This window comes from Colletes latitarsis, chromosome 5, assembly GCF_051014445.1.
Source record: "Colletes latitarsis isolate SP2378_abdomen chromosome 5, iyColLati1, whole genome shotgun sequence".
NCBI classification, from domain to species: domain Eukaryota; kingdom Metazoa; phylum Arthropoda; class Insecta; order Hymenoptera; family Colletidae; genus Colletes; species Colletes latitarsis.
Genome location: NC_135138.1, coordinates 36,023,902 through 36,051,652, shown reverse-complemented (window position 1 = coordinate 36,051,652; position 27,751 = coordinate 36,023,902). Strand labels below are relative to the sequence as shown.

General features: G+C 42.0%; 2 protein-coding genes across 3 annotated transcripts; one reads left to right on the top strand and one right to left on the bottom strand.

Moving 5' to 3' along the window:
* Positions 1–1,172: 1,172 nt before the first annotated feature.
* Positions 1,173–3,902, top strand: LOC143341710 (uncharacterized). The gene is made up of 6 exons (XM_076764800.1): positions 1,173–1,271; positions 1,699–2,193; positions 2,280–2,527; positions 2,615–3,182; positions 3,362–3,581; positions 3,671–3,902. The coding sequence occupies exons 2-6, from the start codon at positions 1,699–1,701 to the stop codon at positions 3,832–3,834; spliced, it is 1,695 nt and encodes a 564-aa protein (XP_076620915.1). The 5' UTR covers positions 1,173–1,271; the 3' UTR covers positions 3,835–3,902.
* LOC143341709 (uncharacterized) lies at positions 3,787–23,448 on the bottom strand. Of its 2 annotated transcripts, XM_076764798.1 has the most exons (6): positions 19,477–23,448; positions 18,655–18,861; positions 15,776–15,914; positions 12,490–12,575; positions 11,485–11,578; positions 3,787–8,009 (listed from the first exon to the last, which is right to left on the bottom strand). In XM_076764798.1, exons 3-6 carry the CDS (start codon positions 15,814–15,816, stop codon positions 4,904–4,906), a joined length of 3,327 nt encoding a protein of 1,108 aa, XP_076620913.1. In that variant the 5' UTR covers positions 15,817–15,914; positions 18,655–18,861; positions 19,477–23,448; the 3' UTR covers positions 3,787–4,903. The 2 variants fall into 2 exon arrangements, with proteins under 2 accessions (XP_076620913.1, XP_076620914.1); XM_076764799.1 differs by lacking the exon at positions 15,776–15,914.
* Positions 23,449–27,751: the final 4,303 nt, after the last annotated feature.

Sequence of the window (27,751 nt, the reverse complement as noted above, 5' to 3'; positions counted from 1 at the left end):
CTCGATCAGTAGTTACCAGAGTCATGGCGATTTCCTCTCGAAGAAGAACAACGGTTAGTTTAGTGGGTCGAGGATGCAAAAATGTGGGATCGGTGAAAATCTGGTCCAGGGATCGGAAACTACTCGTAAAACGGAAACGTTGAACGCATTTCACTCGTTGGCTAGCAAGGAATCTCGGTGATTCTGCAAAACAAAAAAAACCCGTAGGTTTCTGGGCCGAGAAAGCGCAAAAATCGCGGAACGACCGACTCCCCCTTGACGATTCGCGGCACCTTCGACCAACAGAGTCGAATCGGTGATTTATCGACCATGAAGACCCGCCGCCTTCTTTGTCTTTTTCGTGAGTCCTTTAAACCGAGGAAAAATTCTATTTTAAAACGAGATCCATCTCGGTGACGATACCCCGACATTCCAAATCACGACCAGAAAAACCAGCGTGTAAAGTAGCTGTTGATTGTCCACGCTGAAACAATTAGTGCGTGACGGATCCTCGCTTTTTCATGTGACTCACGCCTTGAAAACCGTAGACGTATTCGTGAGATTAGGGAAATTAGAAAACACATTTCCATTCTTTGAAAATCTGTCAAAGTTTGTACTCGTCGTGGCATGGTCTTTCGTAATTGACAGAGTGTACAACGGGTTGGCGCGTCTCAGTAAAAATTCCATAAAGTGCTGAAAATAGCCTTCGAGTTCCCAAGTAATCCAAGAGTATCCTCCATGTGCATTCTTCTTGCTTCTGCAACGTATCGTGGGACGTATCGAATTTCCAAGCGCGAGTCATCGATCCGAATCCACAAAGGTCGGAATCTGTGTCGATTGTCTCATCAAATGCTCGCGATGATCCTCCCCGTTCCCGGGGACAATTATCATCGGACAAGGAGGCGAAAGAATAGATCCCAAGATAGGAGAGAAGGATGGTCTCGGCGCAGGCCGCGAGTCCGTTCTCCAGGGGGACCAGGGGAACCAGGAGAAACAGAGTGCACCACAAGGCCGCGAGAGAGAGAGAGAAAATGGACCAAGTCACCACGAAGTGGGGACCTGGATTAAAAGCAAACGAGGGCAACGTCTCCGCAACAGAGCCATCTCTGCACCTTCAAGAGTCGAGGTCGAACGGAAAGTCGCCATCGTTCTTTGTGCTATCACGATCAGGGCGGCCTGTGTTGCATTTTCTAACGGGGTTTCCGCTGTTCGAGGAGGCGATCCTGGTTGTCCGCGCGGTTCAACGTTGGCGCCAGGCTGAGCCAGGAAGTCGAACGGCGATCAACGACAAGGTCAGTGTTGCATCCGCTTATTCTTCTTCTTATCTGTCGCGCAGACGCCGTTTGCTTTCCTCGGAGGATAATCAGTGTCGATCGAGTCCCCGCTTTGCATTTCATGCCTCGATAACTATATTGTTTCTTCGTTCTAAGAGAACAACTGTTACCTGGTATCTGTCCAACTATTGAAACAGTTAGAACGATATGCCGTTGTTTGTAGGTAAAAAGCTACTTCTCCTAAAATTTAAAAAACAATTAATCGAATTCCTGGAGTAAATACTTTCTTGTTGGGTAATTTAAAGTATCGATCGTATTAATAGTTACCAGCGTTATATGTTTGAGCATCTGAAATATTATTGAAAAGTACACCAAAGTATCCCGAGAGAAAATTTGATCTTATCTATAGAAAGTGCAAGTTCAACACTTTCCACGTGCGTTTCAGATGGCGGCGAGAGGAGCGATCTGTCTGCTGTTAGTGGCCTTGACATTGAGAGGGACCCAATGCAGCACGAGGTACTTCGTGAAGATGAAGACGAACGCGTCCGAGCTGTTCAGGACAAGAGGCGGCAGCTTGAGGGTACTTCAACGGCCGATCGCGGCTACGACGAATCCATTGTATGATGAAACAAAGACTGACTTTCAGGCGGACGACGAGAGAATGATCAAGGACTTCCCTAGGCCCGGGGAAGAGCAGAGGAACGCGTTCGAGGCGTCGACGTTCAATCCCGATGTGTTGAACAAATTTCTCGAAGAGTACGCGAACAAAATCAAAACCACCACCGACAAGTACACCGAATACCCGTTTAAGATCTTGAAACCTGCCGAACCACTCGCCCTCGAAGTGGACGATCCCACAACGCATTCCACCAGCACGATTTACGATCAAGAAACCAAGTTCGAGGTGATCGCGTCCAATACGACCACGGCAGAGAACGCGGTAACTTTTTGTTATTTTTTAGGAAGAAAATTAAATTCTTTCGATAACGAATTAACGTTCAGAATGCGACATCGTTCGTTTCACAGCTAAGCGAGACCCTGAACGACACCCTGAAAAGAAACAAATACTATGGGGCGAATTCGTACGAAGACAGAAACGGTTGGGTCACCCTAGAGGCGATTCCATGGTCGAAGAGCAAAATTTCTAAATGGCAAGCGACCGCCACTACGCAACGTCCGTGGCCGGAAATGAAGCCATGGGACAAGCCGAGCATAGGAAAACCTTGGACTTCCGACTACTCCATCAGACCAATCGTTGAAAACAATAAACCGTGGTAAATGTACACGAATATTAAGCCTAACCGTTCACAATTTTTCACTTCTCGTAAGACTTAATAATAATAATAATCGATCGATTTCAGGTACGAGAAGCCAAAGCCAACCTGGCCGGAAAACAGCAACGAAAAACCCTGGCAAAAGCCCACCTCCCGTCCTTCCTATTATTCGGACAAGAACGAGGAGAGTCAAGCCCAAAAATGGCCGCCAGAGAGACCATCCTGGAACAAATACACCGATCGCCCTAACAGCGAAATAATCACCGACAATCGTCCTGCTAATTTCCCCAATAATTGGAACAGGCCCCAGCCGACGAAGCCCAGTTACCAGTTCCTTGATCGATACTCCGATAAGAATCAGGAAGAAGGCAACGATTGGCACGATTTTCCCACGAGATACGACGATCGACTTCGACCTTCCACGGAAAGGCCAGGATTCTCGCAGTATCAATACGTTAACAATCATCCGCAGACTTATCCTGGAAACAGTGACGGACAATGGGTCCTTTTGTCGACGAACAGGGGCTACTCGAAGTCCAGACAGAGATCGATTAAGATCGATTCGATAAACCCGACGCAAAACGGAACGAAGAGCATTGGCGGGAACAGGAACGATAATGATCCGGCGGTCGCTGTGATGACATCGAAGCGACAGGTGATCAAAGAAGTTTTCGCCATATCTTGTAGCTTTAAAATCTGCACAAATAAAGTTCAACTTAGATGTGTCTTTCTTCGCCTATTAGATTTGATTTTAAACCTATCGATGAATTAAAAATCTCTAGAGATAGATAGTTTCGAAGTCGACGGCCGCTTGATGAAATATCGTTTTCCTAGGTCAGGCTGACGGTGTTACCGTCGATCAACGGCACGAACACTACAACATCCCACGGGGGTCTGCTGGAAGTGGAGAAAACGTTCAAAAGCGTGGACCAGAGTCGAAAGGAATACGAGATGGAGAAACAGACCTTACCCGCAATATTAAAAAAGAGACCCATCAGGAACACGCTAACCAATCAACCATCTAGCTCTGCTGTTTTGGCAGCCGTCGGTGCAGGTACTCGCTATTTTCTATTCTATAATGCAAAACTATTTGTTATTTAACTCTTCATCGACTCGATTATCTTTAACATAATTTCTATGTAGGCATATTACCAGCAACTATGGCGATGATGATACCAATGATACTTGGTCGTAAGAAGAGGGACCTCGCGCGTTCTAAGTCGAGACTCTCCGATTATCGCGATTCGGTCATAAATATTCGTACTCTCACGAATAAAAATCGAATCTCAGAAACGAGACGCAGATAGGGAACGTAATTTAATTCTACAAAGAGAAAGTCTCGAATAATTTGTAAACATAACGAATAAGGGAAACGATGAACGATCTCAGAATTTAACTGCGAAGACTACGAGCCTTCTAACGACGATTTTGAAATTGCGATTAAATATTTATTTGTATTTTGTATTTATTTAGCAAATACTATTTTGTAATAGTTAGAGAAGGAAAGAGAAACCGTGTATAGTGATTAATTTAACGATAGTTCTGTTAATTGAAAATAGAGACGCGGAAGAAGCGAACGTGACTTTTAAAAAACAAATTTCTTTAGTTCTATCGTATATTTACATGTATGTCAGGGTACTATATAGATGCATATCTTATTTATTTATTTATATTTATTTATAATATACTTTACAATATCGTATATTCCGTCGTTCACTTAAATACTTAATAAAAGCATAAGTACCAGAACAAGAAATAATATCGAAGTAAAAGGCTTACTCGCCAAAATGAAATAGAACCTTTCGCCAAACGTTTCCTGAAACCTCGTCGTTTATACGTACAACACGAGTTTCGAAAAAAACCATAGAATGCATTTTTATGCGCGCATCGCATCGAAATGCATTCCATGCGAGAAATCCTATTCTCTAATATCCGTTTTAAAGCTTATCGTTCTCGCTCTCGTCACGTAGCACCCATGTTGCGCCACCTAATTCCTAATCAATGATTCCGTAACAAAAAAGAAGATAGCAAAACTTTCGACAAGTGACTACTAAAAATGTGAATCTTATCCCACGAACAAGGATGTTTAAGGAAATCGAAATACGCTAAGATGGAACGATCCACAGCCTGAAAGGAATAAGTACAGTACGACTATAGACGAACAAAATATGCAAAGATTTTATCTGCAAAACGTTATGGTAAAACCAAAACAGAGTAGATTCCTTTAACGATTGTTAAATGTATTGTCGACATTTTATGCAGCAGGAGTGACAAATTTCTCGGAAAACCACTATCTCCGAGACTGCCACAGTGACGAAGATCTCTCGATCGTCACTTTAAAGTTCATTGTCTCGCGGCTCTTTGAAACGAAGCCCTTCACTCCTCACCGTTGATCCTCTTCTGCACGTGGCCGAGGTATCTTGCGAAGCCCTCGCTGGCATGTTTAAGCAGCGTCAGCCCGAGTCTGAACTTTATCTCGGCGATCTTCTTCACGACGCTAAAAAGATTGAAACCATCCTGCTGTTCCGGCGGCTGCTTCGTGGTCAAATCGATCCACTCGACGTTGCTCTGTTCGGAAGTCATCGAGCTTTCCGTCGGATTACCCTCGTGATCGAGCTCCGACGAGACCGACGAGACAGACGACGACGTCGAGGAATCCGTGGCTTCCTTCGTCGCCGAAGAAACGGATTCTCGGGTGGACGTCTCTACGCTGGTTGGTGTACTTGTCTCCGCAGTCGAAACCTTCGTCGTGGATTCCTTGAAGCGTGTCTTTTCCTCCTCCTTCTGTTTCCTCCTCTGTGCCTCGAAATCTTCCACCTCGTTGTCCTGCGTCCTGTTTTTCTCCTCCTTTTCCCCGGGCAGAGCCAAATCGATAATGTTCAGAATCTCGTTGCTCAGATCTTCCTCCTTTTCCTCTTCCTCGAGCTCCCTCTTGGTTGGTATAATCTGGATCACAGAGTCCCTCTTCTTCCTCGACCGGAGTTTCTCCATCGAAGATGAACCTGTCGAGTCAGGAAAAGACTCTCTCTTTAGAGACCTGGGTCCATGCTCTACGGCGACCGCAGTAGGCGTGATCTCGACCTCCTCGTATCCGTCGTCTGGTCTGGCGGTTTGAACTTGACCGTAGCTCTGAACAGAGCTCCCTGGAAAGTTGTAATTCTGACCTACGTCGCGATCGAACTGTGCCTGGCCACTCTCTGTCGGCGCGTAACTATTGCTCAGCTTCCCGGAAGTGGACAGAGCCGGAATCTTCTCCTCGTAGGGTGGATACTCTTTGGGGACGTTTCCCACGACGAACTGACGATTCGCCGAACCAGCCACGGATTGTCCGACCACGTAATCCGAGTTCTTAGGTTTCTCGTAATAATTGGCCGTACTCGGCGCGTCGGCGTATCGATAGTCCGTGTTCCTATACTTCAAACCGGAAGCTGTGTTCTCTGGTCGATACATCGGCGACGAAGAACCGACGAACCTTTGCTCGTATTTCTTGGTCGTCTGCGGCTCGTAACCCCCGTCGTAATGCTGATACTGATAATAATTGTTGTCGTAGTCCTTCATACCAGGATACTTGCTCTCGTCGGTGGTCATACCTTGAAGAACCTTCGATAGGACCTCTTCTTCGCTCTGCCCGTAATTTCCGCCGTATTCGTCCAAATTGTACTTGTACTTGGGCTCGATCTCGTAGTTCCTTCGAGCTATCGTCCCTCCGAAAGGATACAGGAAGTAGGAGGCCAAACCTAGTCCAAGTCCGACCAAAGACATCATCCCGAAGCTGGGCATCACTTCTCGGCTCAAGAAATTGTAGATCTGAGTACTGATCGGCTTCTGCGCTGGCTTCTTCTTCGTCTTGGTCGAGTTGGCCACCAGCTTGGTTTCCGGCGCGATTTTCGACTCCTGTATTCCATTCTCGACGATTGCCTCCTCGGCCATCAACTCCATTTCCGTCGAACTGGAGATCACGGATGGAACGGTGGGCGTGACCATGGGGGTGGACGGTTTCCGTCTTCGACTCTTATTCTTCTTCCTTTTCGAACTGTGTCTGGGCCTCTTGGTACTCAACGTTGAAGTTGGGGTCGTGCTCGAAGTCGAACTATCCGTGTCCACGTTTACTTTCGTCAATTCGGGATTAAAATCAAACTTCAAGTCTATCTTCGAACTGTTCAGACTCTCCGTCTCCTTGTTCGCTTCCTCCTCCTTGGGATCCACCTTCTCGACTTTTTCGATCTTCAGAACGGGCGCATTTACTTTGATAGGTTCTATCTCGATCTTCGTATCGTCCAAAGGTTTCTTCAGCTGCGCCTTTAGAACGTTATTCTTCGTCGCAACAGGGTGTTTAATCTTAGCTGGTACCTCCCCCAGATCGCTGTTGGACGAAGTTGATTTCGAGGTTGTCGCAAAATTCGTCGTGGAAGAAAGTGGAGGTTGCACTGTGGTCTTCTGGGTATCCATCAGAACCGACGCTTTGATCTTCGTCACGAACATAGGCTTCTCCGTGCTCTCCAATTTGCTCTTCGGGATCGTGATCATTTGCACAGGTCTGAAAGTGACTTTTTCTATCTTAGCCGTCGAATTATTTTCGTTCTTCAAGTTATCCGGCTTAATAGTGGTTCTCCTGATCAAAGGCTTCGGTCTAGCCTGCTGGTTCGGCCTGGAAGTCTTCGTGATCGATGGTTTCGACAACAGAGTTGTTTTCGAGGTGGCGGTTTTTGGTTTGGGAGTCGTTCTAACGGTGTGAATCTTTTTGGTGGGACTAACCGAAGTTTCTTTGCTTTCGAAATTGTTTCCAGTGGTTTGGGAATACTTCGACGTAGTGTTCTGAGGAAATTCAGCTTTATCGATGCTCTGGGTCTTTTCTGAATTCGTGTCGGTCGTTTTCTTCGTCGTCAGGATGACTTTCTTCGTGCTGGCAGGCTCTTCTAACGTTACCGTAGTGGAAACAGGTATCGTTATTCTTTCGATCACTCTTTCGGTCGTTTCCACTCGCTCCATCAGAGTCGTTGGCTTGATAGTGGTGCGCATTTCAGTTTCCAAAGGTTGTTTCACTTTTTTCTCCGCCTCGGTTGTTTTTATCGTGGTGGACGGTGGATTTAAAAGGATCCACGTGGAAATACCACCGGTGGTCGTTGGGTGATTCTTATACGCAGTCATTAAACGTGTCGAGCTCATCTCTCTCTCGAGTTCCTCTTCTGTTATGGCCATGGCTTGACCCGGATGACTGGTCTCGAAGTAGCCAAACTTCGAGTTTATGGGTCTGCCAAAGCTCATAGATTGGGCATTGTTAACGGTAATTTCTTTCATGGGCAAAACATCGTTTCTTTCAGCTAGTTTTTGACTATTGGACTTGTTAATTATGTTGTTGTCCAGGATCTTTCCCGTTTCTTCCGGGTTGGACACATTGAGCAACTGGGTGGCAACTGTTCTCAAGGATTGATCGATGTACTGCAGATCCTTTAAGTGACGTTGGGGATCGTTCGGCTGAGCACTGAAATAAAATTAATAAATTAGTATAGTCTTTTACGGATAATAAGTGGTATTGATCGGAGCAGTCGACGCGCTGAGTTTGAAACCGGATTTTAAGATCAAATATATTCTAAAAAGGATGATTTATGTAATTGCATAAATTGTTTAGATCATGGTGCTCGGATGTGTAAAGCAATGTTTTCTTACCTTTGCATATCTGTAAGATTTTGAGAAGAGTATTGATAATTTTCGATTTCAAGTGATTCTATTCTTTGCTAACTTCTACTTGGACAATAGCTATTTCTGGATCGGGATCCATTGCTGAAATCCTTCGTCAAAACTACAATTTATTTTATTTGTTCTCTATTTTCAGTTTCCGAATAGGACATTCTACCAAAGGCTTAGGATATTTGGGAAATCAAGGAACACTAATTACCTTGAACTATACTGTCAAGTACAAACTGTACATTTCATGGTTATATAAAAATAAGAATGCAAATTTATTCGTTTTAATGGTTTATTTCAATTACAATTTACTGGCACCAGTACTAGCAATGCCCTAGAATGACATAAAATTAAATTAAATAAAATTCCAATATTTTAAATAAACTCTGATACTAAGATAATTACAATGTGAATTCGTTCAACTTCACTAATACTGCTTTTTATATTTCTAATCTACTCCCCTGTAATCGTTCGTTTATAGTAATTAATACCTATAACTTTAAAGCTATTTCTGGCGAGGTTAAGATTTATTTTCTAAAGACAACTTTATCCTCTCTTAAATACTTTACCGTTCCTAAATAAATAAAATCTAACAATATTATTTATTATATTTGAACAAATAGATCGCTTTGAAAAATCTAATATGTACATGATCTACAAACCCAGTTTACGTATATACAAACCGCTTCAAATCTTCCACAATTCTACGGATCAGAGTTCACAACATCCCAAAAGAAGAATTCAAGCGTCACTCCCTACGAAAAAGCCTTCATCTTTTCCTCTTCTTCTTTCTACTTTTCCATTCGTTCAACCTTCCGTACTTATCTATCGACTGCCACACGACCTCCTCGATGCTCGGCCAGAAACCAACCACGTCGTTGCCATTGGCACGATTAAAATTCAACGAACTGGGGAACGCCCAAGGGAACAGGAAACTGAAGATCCCGAGGATCCCAGCTGCTAGAGCGGTGAACGGGGCAGCAGCCAGGCTGAAGAATCCATAATGTAACGGATTCACGAACGTAAAGTAAGTAAACACGGAGGCAATGGACTCCATGATACCGGTTGGAGAGAGATCAAAATCGTCGTCGTCGTCTTCGTTAGAGGACGAGACTGTAGACGAAGAGGCTTCGGTCAATCCTGTCGAAGGAGAATCGCTAGAAGAACTAGGATCGGAAACGCTGCTGGCATCAGCTGATTGCACCGCAGAGTTCAAACCGAGAACATCGTTCGCCTGGTTGGTTTCAGACTCTGCCGCGACTGGGGAATTTTCAAAAGTCACAGAATTCAAACTTTCATCCGGCAAAACAGTTTCATCGAGATCCTCGACCGGAGCTTCGTCGAACAAGGAAACATCGTCCTCCTGAGTATTGGAAATGCTGATCTGAGCGCCCTGAAACACTTGGACGCTATGAACTCCGTTTTCTTGAGGAACACTAGTCTGTGGGTCTTTTTGGGGACTATAGTAACCGTTCTGAGGCCACTGAGCCGTCCCGGAAGAACTCGACTGATGTATAGGATCGGACTGATGATAACTAGGACTTGAATCAGCTTCTCCGTAAGTCTGGTAAACCTCGGGCGACGAAGTGGACTTGACCGTGTTCGTGTTGAACACGTGGGAATTTATGATGATGTTCAGATCGTTACAGCCTTCCTTGCTTTGAATCGTGTTGTTGATCCTTGTGTAGGAATTGATCAGAATGGTTGGACACCTCTGATCGTAGGTTACCAGAGGAGCCTGGGGTTCCTGATGCTCGGGTGTTTTGTTGGTTTCCTCGTAGGAAGTGAAGCCTATGTGGACGTTAGGTCCTGGCTTCGAGGTAGTCGTGGAAGGTGATAATTGCGAGAGAAAGAGGGGCGGAGAAAATACAGGCTTACCAGAATCTCCAGGCACTTTCGTCGCGATCATAGTCTTATTAGGCTTCCTCGGGTCGGTATTTATTAGGTGAACGACCGTATTCTGGGAGACCTGAGTTTGAGGATTGTAAGCAGTTTTGTTTTTTAACACGATGTTCCCTAACCAGCTGGACACTTTTTCCGTCGTGTAAGTTGGTGTTTGGGAATTGAACGGGTAAAGGAAAGCGGGTTTAAATGTCTGTAGGGTGCTCGGTCTGGCGGGTTTGTTTGGCTCCAAATTTTGGTAAACTGGGTCAAATACCACGCTAATTGGATCGTTGACCTGACCACTTTCCACTACGTGACTGCCATTCGTCATGAAAGCCGGGATCTTCAACCAGTGAACGATTTCCTGGAGATTGGGACTCATGATAGGCACAAGATGATTAATATTGGTGTTCTCCGAGGAAACTGGTTTATCAAGGTTTGAATTATCGTTCAGGGAAGTGTACTTCTCGTAATTTTGATAGTCATCGACATTTTGAATAGCCCCGTTGGGCCAATTCTTCAGGTGTAAGTTTTCAGCAGATGCGTTCACTTTGCTAACGAGGATCTTGTTCGAAACGATCTTGTTACGATTGTTTTTGTTTTGGCCGCCGGGAGGCTGCCGAAATTTTGTTCTGTTCGAATGTTTAAGATTCCAATGACGATTAGTGAAACTAGAACCGTGTGGAAAAGAAACGATCGACTGAACGCGATCCCGAAAATCGTGATTTGATTCGATAGGCAATTTGACGACATTTTCATTGGTCAACGAGTCGGTGATCTTCTTGATGGCTGCAACGTGATCGAACTCTGTCGAAAATTCTACTCTTGGACCCACGAAATCTACTTTCGGATTGTAGCCCAAGGCCAGCTCCGACCGTGAATTATTCAATTCGATTTCTGTCCTTCTATTTGATGCTTTGACGTGTACGTTGCTAGAATCTCTGAAGGAACCAGCTGTTTTACGATTTTTTAAGTGCGGACTTCTCAAATTTGAGTAAACCGAATTGAATCTCTGATGCGAATTCCTCGAAGGAGTCGTAAAACTATTGCTTGAGCTACCCGAATTTACCCTGGATACCAAAATCTTAGATTGACGACGAAACAGATTCCTAGATTTCGTTAAATTTTCGTTCGTAATCGTTCTTTCGTTGAAAATCTTCGAGATACGGTGACCACCATCTCTGACAAATTCTCCTGATTTGTTCACTACATGTTTATTAGCAGAATTTTCGGAAATATAACTGTTGTCGGACGAATCTCTATCGTCAGAGAACGTACGCGAATTTCGAAACTTTTCAACGCTTACCTCAGCCTTTATAAAAGGATTACTATTATCATGATATTGATTAATGTACGGAATTCTACAATTTCCAGAATTCCACGTATACCTGCTATCTTCTCGGATATTTTTCGGGGTGCTGGAGAATTGAGCGGATTTCCGTTCCTCGGCGTTTACTTTCGTCGCCTGCGGTTGCAACGATTCTGAAAAATCGGATATTATTTCTATTACTATGGCTCGAGAAAACAAATTTCTAGAAAAGCTTGATTCGAAAAAGAATGAATTTTAAATGAAAAATCTGTGAATAAGTTATACGGAGTTCACACGAGAGTTTATTAACATTCGAACGATTAACGACCGATGGACAATTTGAACAGGAAACGTTATGTTTGTAAACAGGAAGAATCATGCAAGCAGGTTGAGAAAAGAAACTTTCGCGTTATGAAATTGAATTTTGTAACATTGAATTCACAATATGGAATCGATGCACGAATATCAGTCCCGCGATCGTTCGCTTAGAAAATTTGCGTGGAGACTGTACGAATTACGTTTCGCCGTTAACGTGCAATCTGCTTGCGGATTGATTCGCGTAATGAGGTATTTCGTGTCGTGCTTTCCTCAGACGTTCTTGATACGATGCATACGAAGAAGTACGAATCGACAGGAAACAGTTATTCCGGGAGAAAGATACAAGAAGAGAATCATGGAATAGAGAAAACTGCGCGCGTTCAAAGGGAAATTAATATTAAAAACCGATAAATTTGTCGTGTTAGAATAATTTCTATATTTTAGTACGCTCGAAAGCGAGTGATCCAAGTAAATTGTATACCGCTTTGTCCGATTAAAGACTGGCTCATCTCTGACTATAGACTTTTACGGAGCTCGACAACGTTCGAATTAACCGATTTGCAACTGTATAAATACAGTGCTCCTCCAACGATTATTCAACGATCGAAGACGTACATTTCCGACAAAGGACCGCCTCTTTCCTTTTCACTATTGCAATCGTTTCCGCGATGATGCTTCCCTTCAAACGCTCGTTTTCTCAAGAATGCTTTAGGCTCTTTTACGGCAGTTATCGCGTTTTACGTCCGTGAGAAATCACGAATCTTACCGGTCTTCTGCGGTCTGGAGTCCCCCAATCCCGATAGAAGCAGAATCACCACGATCTTCACCAGCTTCGTCCGCATTTTGGTGGTACTAAAACACAAAACAAAACGCTGGTTAGAAGCGTAGTATTTCTTGAAACGAGGCACGCCTTGATAGAAACAATTTTACATGCCATCGATCGAGTCTAAATATCGAGAAGCACGTGTCTCCGCGACCCACTGATCCGAACTTGATCTCGATCGAGGATTTAGATCGCTCGTCTTGTCAAGAATGGAATACCTGCGAGCGTCGAACATGGAAACTCGTCCGGTTTTTGTTAAAACGACTTCGACCTTTCGCCGAGAAAAATTCGCAAGGCCGTTGGTCTTGGTCCAAAAATTTCTTCCGCGACAAATAACAGGAAGAATGACGTAATCGTGAACACAAATGGCTCGAGCGTCTTCGATATCAACGCGATACGAATGCTTTATCGTCGATTTCGGTACGAAGGTCTCGATCGAGGCGATCGTTCGTATTCGATACCACCCATATGCGCCGATAGTTTTGTCTGGCGACGCCGGTCGCATGGAAACGACAAAATTTGCGATCATTTGCCGGACCACGAAACGTCAGGGACGTCGAGAAAGACTGCGTTCGATTAAACTAAATAAAAATGTCGATTGGGCTAAGGTTTTGTCCAACACCGTAAGAAAAAGTTCACGTTTTTTCTTCGCGGTTGTCGTGTACATTTTCGTTGATATTTGTGTCCAGTAACGGTACCAAGTATCGGTCTTCTTAGGCCGTCATTTGCATGTAGACGCGCGTCGCGTCGCCCCGAGTGCATATCCTGTGCTACGAGGTCGGTCAGCGTGTCAGAAGACGTTGCACATTGCACAACGCCAATGTTATGACCGTAAATCTACCGTTAGATCGTATTTAATATGTGCCGCATATGACGGTTCGAGCAATCGTTCCTCTCGCAGACCATTCGTCGCGTTATTTTATCGCGTTGGATAATTTTCAGTCCCATCAAACTATCGTCGTTTGACCTATTGGCTTTCGAGGTCACCTACGTTTTCGAAATTCCTGAATTTTCCAACTCGTTCGGAAGCACCGTTGATGCGTATGACTAAATAATTCAAAGAAGAATGGAAGTAGATGATATGGACGAAGATTCGCACGGAGAACTCTATTTAAAAGGCAGATAGGAAAGAATAAAATATGGCGGCGGTACCGGTAGCGAAACGATGAAGAAGTTGACATTTTCCTAACGTTTAGTCGAGTTTGTTCAATACTATTTAATAAAATTATTTATTTAAATCAACTTCTTCAAGGTACTAAAAACTGAAATGTCTAACTCTTCAGTGGCAAACAAATGAGAGAAGAACGACCCCTTGGGTCGAGGAAATTAGAAGTGCAACTAATCGGTAACTCGTGCAGCAAGCCTAGCGCGTTTCGTTTACCCTCTTTGTATTTCTCTTTTGAAGGAAGTTCTTACCGCCGCGCTTTCCTCGGCTCGGACATCCCTAGACCTACACAGAGTCTGAAAACGGTACAATCGGTTCTTCTTACCTGAACGATTTAAAGACCACGTTGAAACCGCATTTAACCACCGACGAACACGCAAAAAGTGACCGAATAAAAAAAAAAAATAAATAAATATAGAGAATCGAAATGCAACGAAAAATCCGGAAAACTGTTCGGAAACGCGATTTCTGCGGACGTGAAGACGATATATGTACTCGAAGATCGAGTCGGTTCGATCGATTCGTAGACGCGACACGTCGAAACTGAAGGAACGTAAACTGGAACCCGGGAGTGTCGTCGAGCTGGACGATCTTTCGACAATGGTGCACGGCTGACTGAATCGTCGACGAGAAGGTTGGAGAAGGCTGGCCGCGTGCACGCAACTGGCCACCGGTTAATCTACGAAGGTGGAGGAGAGGCGCCTCATGCACGAGTCATCGGGAACCCGTTACTCCGTTGGATACGAACGAGATCCGCTCGGGTTGAATAACCTTCGCGCCAACAGCCCAAGCTCGAGTGTATGCTAAAGCGTATTCGTGACTACCTTGGCCGATCACCTCGGGAACTGGGTGAATCCGAACCCACCGACGCGACGTTGAGGATCGACTTCAAGGGGGCGTGCTACGGGTCGCCAAGAATGCCTCAATGATGTAACCACGCGTCGAACAAGACTGTCCATCCGCCATTTGGGGAACCGAAGCTTCCACCAGGTATCTCATGGTCGAACAAGCGAAGAAGAAACATCTGAAACGTCTACTCCGAAATCAGAAAGGATCTACCGATCTTATCGTCCGATCTGACGACAATGCTCGAGGGAAAAGCAACAAATATTCTGGTACGCCCGTACACTAACTAAACGTTTTAGAAAATCGAATCGATGAATATCAAACACGTTGATAGCGTTGTTGAGTGTCTCCTGAGTTTTCTAAAATCATCAGGAAGTTGTTGAAAACTTTCTCGAAGGAATTCTCGAGTGTCTGTTCTCGTTTGGTGGAAATTGTAGCCCAAACGATGAATAAAATATCGGTTCGACGAACGAATTCTGTTTCACAGATTTTAGTACCGAATGATTATGGAAAAGAAACTCGCATAAATTGATTTATTTCCCGTTGTTGCGTGGCAAGAGCTATTCAAAGTTTTCTGACAATTATTTTTTATGATAGATAAGAATCAATCTTCCTACTCATTTTGAAATTAATTTCGGACGCACTTTATGCGATTTCACTTCGCCTGGCAATGTCAACGTCGTCGTTAATCGACGGGCCAAGAATAAACCTTGCGGAGAAACCTGTTCCAGATGACGGGAGAACGCGTGGAATCGGTCGATCGAAACGAAATCGTCGCAAAAAACTCGCGCGAACGTGACGAAGCGTGGGCGGGTAGGTACTTCCGGTATAAACTACCGCATTCACGCGTAACCGTTTCTTTTCCTGTTAAACGCGAAAAAAAAGGCCCCAATTTCTTCCGAAAATCGCTTCGTTCGACAAATTAACAGGCAAACTCCGGTGAATTGCCGATATTTTTATTCAAACGAAATCACGCGTCCAACTTCTTTTCGTCTGTTTAATATTATAAGCAAAGACGGCCAGGGTTCGACAGAGATTTCGACGGTGTAGTTTTCTGTTGGCTAAAGGGTAGAGTATAGTCATATTTTTCAATTGCAAAGAGAGAACCGGAAGGGCGTTCAGATATACATGGTCGAGTGTGTATGAAAGGGTGAAAAAGGTCGACTCGAAGGAACCACCTCCCGGAAGATGCACGATATAATAGGAGAACGTGCTCACCGTCCCAGAATCGTAGACCGTCGTGGTTCTATGTGGGACATAGCGGCACTTCTTACGGCGTGGATACCTTTCCCATCTGTTGCCGAACGATGCCTATCGACGTTACTGTCGCTAGAACATTTCCATGCGTGTCTACGGACTGGAAAGAAGGATACTAATTAAAGTGTTGTCTCTTCCGCGATGAGGAGACAATCGTGAATCCGGTTGCTCGTGAGAAACCTTGTTAAAGTAACTTGCAAAGATTTGTAACAGGCCTACTGTACGCGCATTGTCGCCTTCGTACAGAACTAGGAACTAGTCTACCAACCCTTTACCAACGCGTTTCATAAATCGCTCTATAACTAAACTCCTAAATCAGCCGTTATGACATCTTTAAAGAGAAACAGAACCATTAGTAGCGTTCCATAAATTTATTGTAAGACAGTGAATAATCCGATGACGCATATATGCATGTTTAATGGAACAATGCGTTAAAATGGAACATTTCGTACGCAATGAGTATTTTTCGATCCGTAATCGCGATACGCGTTGTTGCGCGGAGGTATGCGGTATAGTCGGAACAACGACCGATTGATTATCCTCGCCATGCTCGTCCGTAAACTGCACCACCTCGTTGTTTCTCGTCTCGTCCGCGCGATGCTACAATAATTGTTCTTCGCGGAGAAAGCTATCTGTTTCCTTAATAGTGAATTAACATCATTTTGTGTGTTACATCCTACACCGCAAGATGCAACGAGAGTCTGGATATAGACCATCGTCGATGATTCGAGACTGAACGATTCCCATGATAGTAATCCAACACGACGGGACTAGAAAATTATCAAGAAACGTTAAGTGCATCCGCGAAGATTCGTTATTACCGGTGCGACGAGTTAATGAAAGGTTTCGTAGACGAATAAGAGCAAGAAAAGCCATTCGTGGTGTCGTTAACGAATCGAGATTTCTGGAACATCAAACCATATTATTTATGATCTTATTTTTTATCCAGGAAATATGGTGGGAATAACAAATAAAAGTCAACAGATATTCGGAGTTTGTCGCTGAAAGTTCGCGCCAAATTACAAACAATGTAAAGCTCGTTCTAATTAGTAATTTGAAAACGTAATTCTATGTTATTGCTCGGGAGTTGGGATCTCCGGACTACTATAGCGCGTAACACATACTCTTTTCGTAACGTTGCGTCATCGACGACCATAAATAATTAAAAGCAATGTCCGCGTTTCGTCCAACGGGAGCGCTTCCGTGACAAGCACCGTTATCGATCAAAATGTTTTAATGGCGATCGAAAGCAGTCGTCGATCGGTCGTCGGTCGATCTCTCAAATAAGTGGTTTGCATGTTGCTCTGTTTTCAACAGTGGAACTTAGCCAGGCCGGTTTCTTACGATATTCGATAACAACGCCCAAGATTGGCTAATTAGAATCTTGAACTCGAAGCCTCGTCTGCCCGCGGCAACGAGAATTCTCGATTAGCGTTAACAGGATACGCATCCGGAGTACCATTCAACGATCGCGGTTCTTTTGCGATAGAACTCGATCCTTCGCAGCTAACTTAAATCGCGAGCTACAAAACAAAAATACGATACATTTTACTTCATCTGTAACCAGAGCTAATGGGATTTTCAATGTTTCTAGCGTAAATGCACTCAAAGTTTCGTACACGCTTAATATGGTATGTTTATAAATGGGAGAACAATGATTATGATAAATGATTCACTGTCGCTTACAAAGCGTATGTAAGTTTACTATTTACATTTTACGCTGTTGGTTTCATCGATATGAAATAAGCTTACGAATCACGAAAATAGTGATTCGTCTTTCGACCAGTTCAGTCATGCATTAAAAAGGGAAGAAATGATCGCAATAGTTCGCCAAGTAACCAATCATTTCGCGGACACATGGCAAAGTAAACGTAACGGCGAGGTCATCGATCGGAAAGAGAACGAAAGTCTCGAGGAAGCGCGGTGCAGCAACGCCGAAGAAGGAAAAAGTGACATTGGCTCCGCGGAACGGTACTAATTGGCTCGATCGCGATAATTGATGAACGTGCATGTACGAACGAGACGCGGATACACGCCATCGCGACGCTTCGCGTTGGACCGCGCTCCGACGACCAATTATTAGATCGCTTCGACTGTAACGGTGTAATAAATTTAATTGCTGCTCCTTAATCCGTACGAGAAATATTACGATACGTGTAAGAAGCGTTTAAGCATTCGAACAAATCTTGATTCGAGCAAGTACGAAATTCCATCCAGTTTAAGTATTTCATAAGCCGTTGTTACAAAATAAACTCGATGATTAAGTCAAATTTTTCTCACCGAACGATTAAGAACAACGTTAACTAACGAGCAAATTGTTTCATCGGAAGAAGGCGTTTTACCGCTCGCGAAAGTTCGCGTTAATTATCGCGCAATTAATTATATCTCGTGTAAAAAAAAGAATGTTTGTAAACATCGCTCACGAACGTACTAGCTGTTCACCGACGATTTCCTCTATGAAATTCTGATTAGCTTGTCTTTATTCACCATGACGTCCGTCTGAATTCCAACTCTAATGCAATTTTTACACTATGTTTAGCGTAATTTTTTTATTTAGAAAATTATGAAACAACGCGAAACATTACCTTACATTATCGTACAGAAACGTTTCTAAATATCACAAATTAAGTTTCGTTTTTACTTTACTTAACAGTCGAATGAATGTTTTCATCTACTTGATGCGTAGTCGCTACACTTGTCGTAAAAATCCCCATTATGATCGTTTCGGTTCGATCATTTAACTTTCTCTTCTCGCAGCTTACGTTTCGATCGTTATCGTTTAAATTTCCATACGACGCTAATTGAAATTTCAATCTCTATAAAAGTTTCGGACAACTCACCCACTTCGAATCGTGACTGACCCCTATCTGTCCCCTCTATTCCTGTCTGGTAGCACCAAGGGAATGCGGATCGGCCTTGTTTCTTCCTATACTCTGATTAGATCGGATGTTTCCACACGATCGAACGATAATACGAGTTTTTCGCGACACGTTTATCCTACGATCGACAATTTTACGAATCGTGGCGACATTACGCACTTTCCACTTCTGAAACATAAAGTTGATCCTATTCAGGACGAATCGATGAAATGATTCCAGTTGAAATAAACCATTGGTTACGAGGGGAAAACAAAATGACACTGGTCAATGGCAAATATGTTTTCTACATGTCTCATCTGCGCGTAAAATCAATTTTTTCCAAGATTCGCCAAGACTAATGCCACTTCTACCAACTACAAATAAATAAGCGATATTCAAAGCTTTCTATTCTACGACTTATCGGTCCATGAGCAATAAAACTCGTTGCGTGGTCTGCATTAGGCGCTATCGATGTAGGTTTTCATTTTTACAATCTCGACAGATCTGCTTCCTGCATCGAGGATCATGAATCGTATGCAAACTGTTGCATGCAAAGTATTCTAAATATTCAATTGCTATTAAACGCAACGGGGACAAGAGTTTCTAACTACGGAAATTCCGGTAAACGCGTACTATCGTCGTTTTCGAAATATCAACCACAAGATTGCTACGAATTATTACCATAAATTATTACTATCTCTCTTAAATGCCATACACACTTTCGAGAACCCATAGAATGTTGAGAAAATAGAACGTTATATTTTTGAAAATAAACATCGAAAAATAATCGAATGAACACCTCACCTTCAAAGTATTTCACGCTGATTCGTCGTGTACGACATATTTCTTCTTTCCTTTCCTCTGTCGGTGACGATGCAAGAAATAAAGTACAGCGATTGACACAAAAACGTACGAAGCGATCTGTAATCGTCGATCGAAACGATCGGTCTCTAAACTCCCGAAAAACTCGATACACACGATTTTCTTCTTCTCGGTACTCGCTTTCGGTATTTATCTTAAATATAGTTTACTGTACGTTGCCCGGTTTTGCGCCTTGAAAGATGTTGCGCTCCAGTTTTCCCAAATGCAATTTATTTGCAAATTTTATACTCGTCGCAAACTTCTTTCGTGGCTTTCCACGTACTTTCCTCCCAGCTTTATATTCGCGCGTTCATGTTTTACCTCCTTTTGCAACCAGTGTTTTCTTCCTCCGTCTCTTTGGCAGGCAATAAACGTCTATCATGAATTTCGTTTGACAGAATAAACTTTGTCATTTCATCCTCGCAATTTCTTTTCTGCGAGCATTTTGCTAGTTCTTTCGCCTCGTTCGTTAAAATATATCAATAGAGTGTCTCGTAATCTCTTCAGACGTTTCATCCTGTTCTTCGCTTCTTGAGACAGGATTTTTGTACGCCGAGAATTCTTTGCTAATTTCCTACCTCGTGTCTTCCTCGTGAGTATTTTCTTTGCAAATTTGCATCCAAACTTCCTGCGCTCTGCTTCGTCTCCCGAAACAAAATGTTCTCGATCGAACAGTCGCAGCCCTCGTTTCACGGCTCATAAACCCCGGGGGTACAGTCTGGTAACGTCGGTTCTCCCTTTTTGCCAATGCTCGTTCTCTTCTGCTTTCACCAACAGATTCGTCTTCCAGAGTCGCTTTTACTCTTCGCCGCCTTGGCTTATCGTCTTTGTTTTCCCACTACCTCCGCGATGCTCCTAATCTTTTCCCCCGACGTAATTATGACCATCTAATCGTTACGGTTCGGAGATTGAATTTCCTCCCGCTGAGTCCAATTCCTCGTCAACTAATCGCTACCTCTTAATTGCTTTCTCAATCGGGACTCCCTATCGACTCAAACTCTCAAACACATTATTATCCTTTCCGAATGATAAACCTCCTACCATAGTCACTTGCATTTCCAATCGAAGATACTAATTGGACCGGTAATAAATACGTGTTTTATTTCATTGCGTGCTATCGAGAAACTTTGCATGTTCGACGGCAGATTACAATTCCTTCGTGCTCCAATAAGATCGCAGGAAATGTTCAATTTCAGGTTCTTCACCGTTTGTTCGTTTAGATTTCTTTAGCGCTTATCCTATTTTTCGCGATTGGAAATTATTAAGGCTCGTCGATGTACATTTTTCAATTCTTCGAGCCTTCTGCAGAATCTTCTAGTCCTCGATCGAACGATCGTAACCCCGCCGTCTCCACGAAAATTTCAAAAGATTCTTCGAACACTGGATGAATCCTTTCGTAACAACCTCCTCCAATCTTACTATCATATTTTCTTCCCTATCTTTCGATTATTCGTCTAAAGACACCTTGCCTCAGCGAAATCTTTCAACGAATCCAACGTCCTTCGTTCGAACGACTCGACGTCCCGATGGAACCGATCCCAATTTCCTTCTTTCTCTTCGATCTTACAATTGCCAGGAACCCTTGTTGATGCCTGCAGAGTGTCGAAATTGCACTGAGCTTGGATGGTGATCCACCGCCCCCGATGTAGCTTCTCCTTTCCTGCGTCGTAGTCGAGCTACTTAATAGTGGGGACTCGGATATCCCTTCTTTTGCGGGAACCAACTCACGCGGACCTCTATTCGTGTCCTTGCTGTTCGCGATCGTGATATCTTCGTCGCCGAGACCTTATTCTCCCTACTGGTCGACTGTATTCTTTCACCTCCTTCTTACTGTTTCTTCTTCTTCTGCTTCTTCTCCTTCTTCTTGCTGCACGTTGTTCCCACGATTCTCTCGTTTAACCGGTAACACCATTCTCGCGAATAATACCGCTCCTCGAAAGTAGAGATTCGTGTCGGTGTTTTCGTCCTCCGCGCGATCTAGCATGTCGTGAAACACCTCAACGTCCGTCCTTTTTCGGCGGTTGCTGAACTTTGTACCGTTTCTGGTCACGGTTCTGACGCCGTTTCCGATTCTCGACAAATTACACTAGTCCAGGTGCTATTTTTAACCCTTCTTCGAATTGTGGCCGAACGTTTACAGTGGGTAACGAAAGTAAACATCACGATGCGTAACGGTAAAATTCGGTACAAGCTACCTATGATTCGTAACAATGACACCCCCGAAAAAATAGTTTGCAACAATCTCAGCACTTGTTATAGACTTGTATTGAGTTTCCCATCGCATTTAGTTTTTCCAAATTATTATTCAAGAACGGGCGAAGTCGAAAGTTTGACAAACTAAGAAAAGATGATGAAAAACGAGGATAAATCGGTAACTGTATCATTCTCAGTCAGTGAAGGAAAAGTTGCTTTTAGAAAACTGTATCGCCAATGCATTCTATCTGTTCCTCTCTCTTTTATTGCTTGCTTCTGCATCCGGTGGTAACATCGATGCTCCATACGATATCGATATCAAATAAAATGCAACCGCGAAGCAGAGACTTCGAATCAAAAATAAATGATTGCTTGTAACACGTTTCATTTGACAAAAAAAAAATCGATCTAATTTGTCGTTCGAGCGAGTTCAACGCCTGGATAAAAGAAACAATAATGGCGATAACTCAATAACTTTTTAGTACATAACAATGTAAAGATTCATTTCTTCTTAATTGAATAATGAAATACTATTTAATTACAGGGTCTTGTTCCGCTCCAAATTGTGTAAATTGCAAAATTTTGATCAGGAGCAATTTGCAAACTACAATTATACGTGGGTACATAGTCGATGCCCGCGTAATTAAAGAGTACACCCGTGTATAATAAAACAAAAATTTATGCCTTCGACGCACGATACTTTTCAATATCAAAACGTTCATGCTGTTTTAATATCGTTCCTCAACCACGGTTGTTTTCTTCCAACAATTTACACTAGTAATTTAATAAATTCCACTTTTCGATTCTGTACGAACTAGAAAGCCTACATATCAATTATAAATTTTGTTTACCAATTATTATTACTTTGCTTGTGCGTGACGTAATTATTGCAAGCTTTATCCACAACTAGCATTGTAATCTGCAATTTTCGTGTCGGGCCGCTAATTCTCTAATGACAGAACGTGCGTTTAACACACAAATCATTTACGATGATCTGATAACTAGCCCCGCGAACGTTAACCTCCTGTAAACTTCAACGGAACAGCTTTCAAGAAAATTACTCTGGCCGTAAGAGCAAGATCTTTGTAAAAAGTACGATTAGCGAACCGCGTACACGCGTACGTCGAGTCTATAATTAAGGAAACAATTATTATTGCGGTACATTTCCACGTGCGTAGCCCAGTTTCGTCTTCCACACAGACGTCCCGTAGCGTAACAACGCCGACGCATCGAACACACGATGCGGAAACGATTTTTTATAGTAATCGTGTCGCATTTAAACGACTGCTTCAACACAAATCAAATTTTTCGGCGAAAAAAAAAATTTCGAATCGTTCAAATTAAATTTTAAAGTTTAAAGTTTAAACCTTAAAATTTAAAATTTAAAATTAAATTAAATTTCAGCACCTATCCCCTCCCTGCCCTATCAACTCTCCTCTCCTCTCTATTTCGGTGTAAAACCCAACGTTATCAACCCAGAATAGATCAAGCCTGAAGCACTATCAGTTGCGAGAATTATATCTAATTGTTGGGACCATTAAAATTTGAAAGTGATCGAATTGGATATAATGAACATTGCTATACTTATACTACACTATACGAGGAAGATTGCAGCCATTAGCTCATATTATTTGCTATGTAATTAATGATTATATTATACAGTAACAAGCGATAAATTTAATTACATACTAAATAATAATGATCCAGGTCTCACCACGTGGAGGTTGCTGCAAATGGAGACCCACCCTATCCTCACCCCAACCACCCTCCTTTGATGAGGAATCCTAACACCTTTGGATACTTTCTCTTAAGAAGAAAGCAAGAAACAAACAACTAAGGGAGAGTTCTCAGGAGAACTGCCCGATAAAGAGATCGAAAATCTAACAAAATGTTGATGCATGTGAGATGATCCATCACATGTTTTTTAGATGCGAAATAGAAATGTGCAAATGCACGTACGAACTCTGATAAAGAGGTACAAAATCCAACAAAATATTGATGCATGCGGGATGACACAACACATGTTTTCTGCGAACGAAATAGAAATGTGCAAATGCACATACGAACCATGACTATTGGAATACCAATATGTAGTTTAATATTAATCATTTCTACTGAAATCTACGTTCATGTTTCAGTAGTACCTATTAAAACACTGCAGTGTTTAACTTATAATCTAAATACATATAGTCGGCGCTGAGATATGAAAAACTAAGTATCATAGCGATGTAAGTAAAATAAAAAATAAATAATTTAACTATATAAAGTGAAGCTCAACTGAAGATAATGAAACAAATACAAGAAAGCTGAGTTTTTTTCTAAATATGCTATACTTAACATATACCGCTATAATTCTTAGCCCTTTGTACAACTTGGCTATACATTTATACTTAATTCTAACGCAATCTGTAGAAACACGAAGAAATAAATACAATAAATATGAAGAGATATTTTCTTCTTAGTGTCGTTGGTAATCTCACGATGTTTTCCTGAAACATAAAGTCAGACAATAAATAAAATTGTATGAAATAGATATTTCCCTAACAACGATCAAGTTTGAATCCATTCACCATTTCCAATTCCATTCTTCAATGCTTCTATACTCTGTAAAAAGAACTTGTTCAAAGGATTAGTAGCTGAAATGAAAATATATTAGTGGACACAGAAAAAAATAATTACGTATCGACAAGATTAGACAGTGTTAAGATAAATATCGAATAGATTTAAAATGTTATCCATTCGTTACTGTAAGCTTTATTTTTCGTTTTGTTTTTCAAATCAAATTGATGACAGCAAAATTGAATAATTAAAGAGTTTTCTTTATATTAAATGCGTGAATTAAGTCAATTAATGCGTCAAATTGCAATTTCCATACCCTTTTTACGCAAGCATTTTATACTCCATTGATTCAAACAATGATCGCGAACAAACTTTGATCATTGATATAATTTTTAAATGTATCACATATCTGTGATAAAAATGTATTCATAAAAATTATAAATTCTTACATGTTACGATGAATGAAACATTTGATTTATATACATATAACAACCCTTTCAAACAGTATTTCCATCGACAAATATACAAATAAAGATACATATCAGATAGTTGAAATAAACGTCCACTCGTCATAAATTCTAAACAACCCGTGAGTGGACCACTATTTCTTCCGCAACGCTAATTTATATAATAAATAAGTATACGCGAGAGGTGCTTAATATTCGTAAAATAAACCACGCAGGGTTGTTTTATTAATTAAATCGCGTGCACCCATATTCAATCATGCGCAACACTAATTTTAATAAAGAAGTTGAGCCCCTCGAGGCTTTGTAGAATTACAGATGCATTATGGTGATCGATCAGCGGCCAGCGTCAGATTTTGGGCATTGTATCGCAACTCTAATTAATAAAAAACGCGATAAATCAAGATCGCAACGCTAATTTATAATAGAAAAATTCCAAACGCGATTTATAAGAATAAAAGCAACCGCGAATGGTGATTATTCGCAACACTACCCTGAAAAGCAAACGCGAAAAATAGTAATTCGCAACGCTAAGAGCAAACCGATCAGTGCATTCGCAACACTATTCTTAAATAACAATAAAAGCAATCGCGTATGGAATTCGCAACACTACCCTGAAAAGGAAACGCGAGAAATAGTAATTCGCAACTCTAGAAGCAAACGCGATTATTGTATATTCGCAACTCTATCTTTAATGGAAATATATTTATGTTTCGCAACGCTAATGCAAATCGCGTTGCCCAAAAATGCTGGATCAGGTGCTGGCGTCTTCAGTTGTAGCTAGAACATACATGCATAAAATAAACTAACTACTTCAAGCTACTTCAAACTACAATAGAGTGGCACATATGGGGATGAAGTTAGAAGTTTTAATATCGCAACACTACGGGACAAACAACGCGATAAATCAACAATCGCAACGTTAATTTATAATAGAAAAATACCAAACGCGATTTATAAGAATAAAAGCAATCGCGAATGGTAATTATTCGCAACACTACCCTGAAAAGCAAACGCGAAAAATAGTAATTCGCAACTCTAATTCGCAATCGCGTTTATTAATGATTCGCAACGCTATTTTTAAAGCAAACACCCGGTTCCTAGGTTTGCATAAAACCAATCGCGAATCGTGTTTAGTCGCAACACTGACATATCAACGCGATAGATATTTATTCGCAACTCTACGAGCAAACGCGAACATTGTATTATTCGCAACTCTAACTTTAATCAGGGGCTAATGGTACATGTACATACACATGTACTGGCCACAAAATAAACTAACTACTTCTAGTACTACAGTTAGGGTAGAATTTGGGCATCAAAAATATCGCAACGCTAAATAAAACATCGCGCGATAAATCAAGAACGCAACGCTAATTTATAATATGAAAATTACAAACGCGGTTGATATCCATTATATGTATGAAAGAGTAAAAAAGCAACGCGAATCGTGACTGTTCGCAACACTACCCTGAAAAGTAAACGCGAAAAATAGATATTCGCAACTCTACAAGCAATCGCGTTTATCAATAATTCGCCACGTTATTTTTAAAGCAAACGTTTAGTGCCTATGTTTGCATCAAGACAATCGCGAATTGTGTCTAGTCGCAACGCTACCCTGAAAAGGCAACGCGAAGAATAACAGTTCGCAACTCTAAGAACAAACGCGATTATTGCACATTCGCAACTCTATGTGTATTAAAACCGCGAGTTGTCCGGGTGGCTGGCATGTATGGTGCAATCATGTACAAAGTACATGCATACGTGAGCCAGCCAAAAAAACAAACTAACTACAAAACTACAGGCAAGTAAAGTGACATGGTAATAATTGGAATGACTCTCCATCCTCATCCGAAGATGAAGATGAAGAGCCATTTGTTGCAGCCCTCTCTTGAGACAGTTTGTCTGGGCCTCTTCAGCTCATATTAGAGCCTTTTCTTTCTTCGGCGGTCCTGCCAAAGCCTGAAACTTACATAAGACTGGGCTCGAGATTTTGTGCAATACGTAGTCTTCCAGCAATACACGAATTGTTGGAAGAGCGTACGTGGTGAATCTCGAGGGGGACGAGCGTTTCGTAAGGGACCTGACCACGACCGCGAGCGCGAGAGAGCGACTTTAAGAGTCGCGCGATTCGAGGAGTCGAAAATAAAGCTAAAACAAACAGCGTAGACTGTTTGAATCAGCAAGATTTCTACCCTCGAAATCGTAACTACAGGAACAGAACTGCCACGCGAAACGCGCCTACCCGAAAGACTAATGTGGCAGCCCTGTCCTGACCCTACCTACTTAGATTTAGCACACACACCAGAGAAGTTACCTACCTACCTGACCCTATATTTAAAAAATTGCAAAACTCATTCTCGCAAACAAACACTCCACGGTTCTCATTCTCAATGTCCGGGCGCGACCTAAACTAGAGAGGACTCCCCGGGGTTCCTCCGACACCCGGACATAACACTACATTCATACTCTAAATGTACGTACCAATTTCTGAAATCGTCTGACAAAGGATAGCGACCATTGCGTATTTATATTATAGATAATATTTTGATATAATATAAAATCTTTATATAATTTAATATAATACAAAGTTATTCATCATGTATATTGTATATATTAATTTATTCTAGTATGAATTACTAGAATTATCGTATATGGAAACGAATACATAAACAGCAAAATCAATAATTAATTTGATAAATTGGTAAATAAAAATTCAATGTTGCAGTTAATAGAAATATAGAGAATTGTAGTGAATTGTTTAAACGATGCAATTCCACATCCTAACCACAGACACACACATGTGGAAATTACGTCGTGCACGATGCACTAGCGCAATGTCAGACGCACACATATGGATTATTATTGTAAATTGTTATAAACAAAGTCATCGTGCCCGTTGCATTCGCTCATGCAAATAGCACCTGGGCATGTGCATGAACTTAGGCAACGAACACGGAAAAGTATCCTGAAAATCCTGACTAGAAAAGTTAATTAAATAT

What these genes read in the sequence shown, in the direction of transcription:
- LOC143341710 (XM_076764800.1), top strand. Translation starts at nt 1,699, where the DNA reads ATGGCGGCGAGAGGAGCGATCTGTCTGCTGTTAGTGGCCTTGACATTG. An exon ending in GTTGAAAACAATAAACCGTG is followed by an intron (nt 2,528 to 2,614) that starts GTAAATGTACAC and finishes GATCGATTTCAG; the next exon opens with GTACGAGAAGCCAAAGCCAA. An exon ending in TGATGACATCGAAGCGACAG is followed by an intron (nt 3,183 to 3,361) that starts GTGATCAAAGAA and finishes TCGTTTTCCTAG; the next exon opens with GTCAGGCTGACGGTGTTACC.
- LOC143341709 (XM_076764798.1), bottom strand. Translation starts at nt 15,816, where the DNA reads ATGTCCCACATAGAACCACGACGGTCTACGATTCTGGGACG. An exon ending in CGGTCTACGATTCTGGGACG is followed by an intron (nt 12,576 to 15,775) that starts GTGAGCACGTTC and finishes TTTGTGTTTTAG; the next exon opens with TACCACCAAAATGCGGACGA. An exon ending in AATATCCGAGAAGATAGCAG is followed by an intron (nt 8,010 to 11,484) that starts GTATACGTGGAA and finishes ATTTTATTTCAG; the next exon opens with TGCTCAGCCGAACGATCCCC.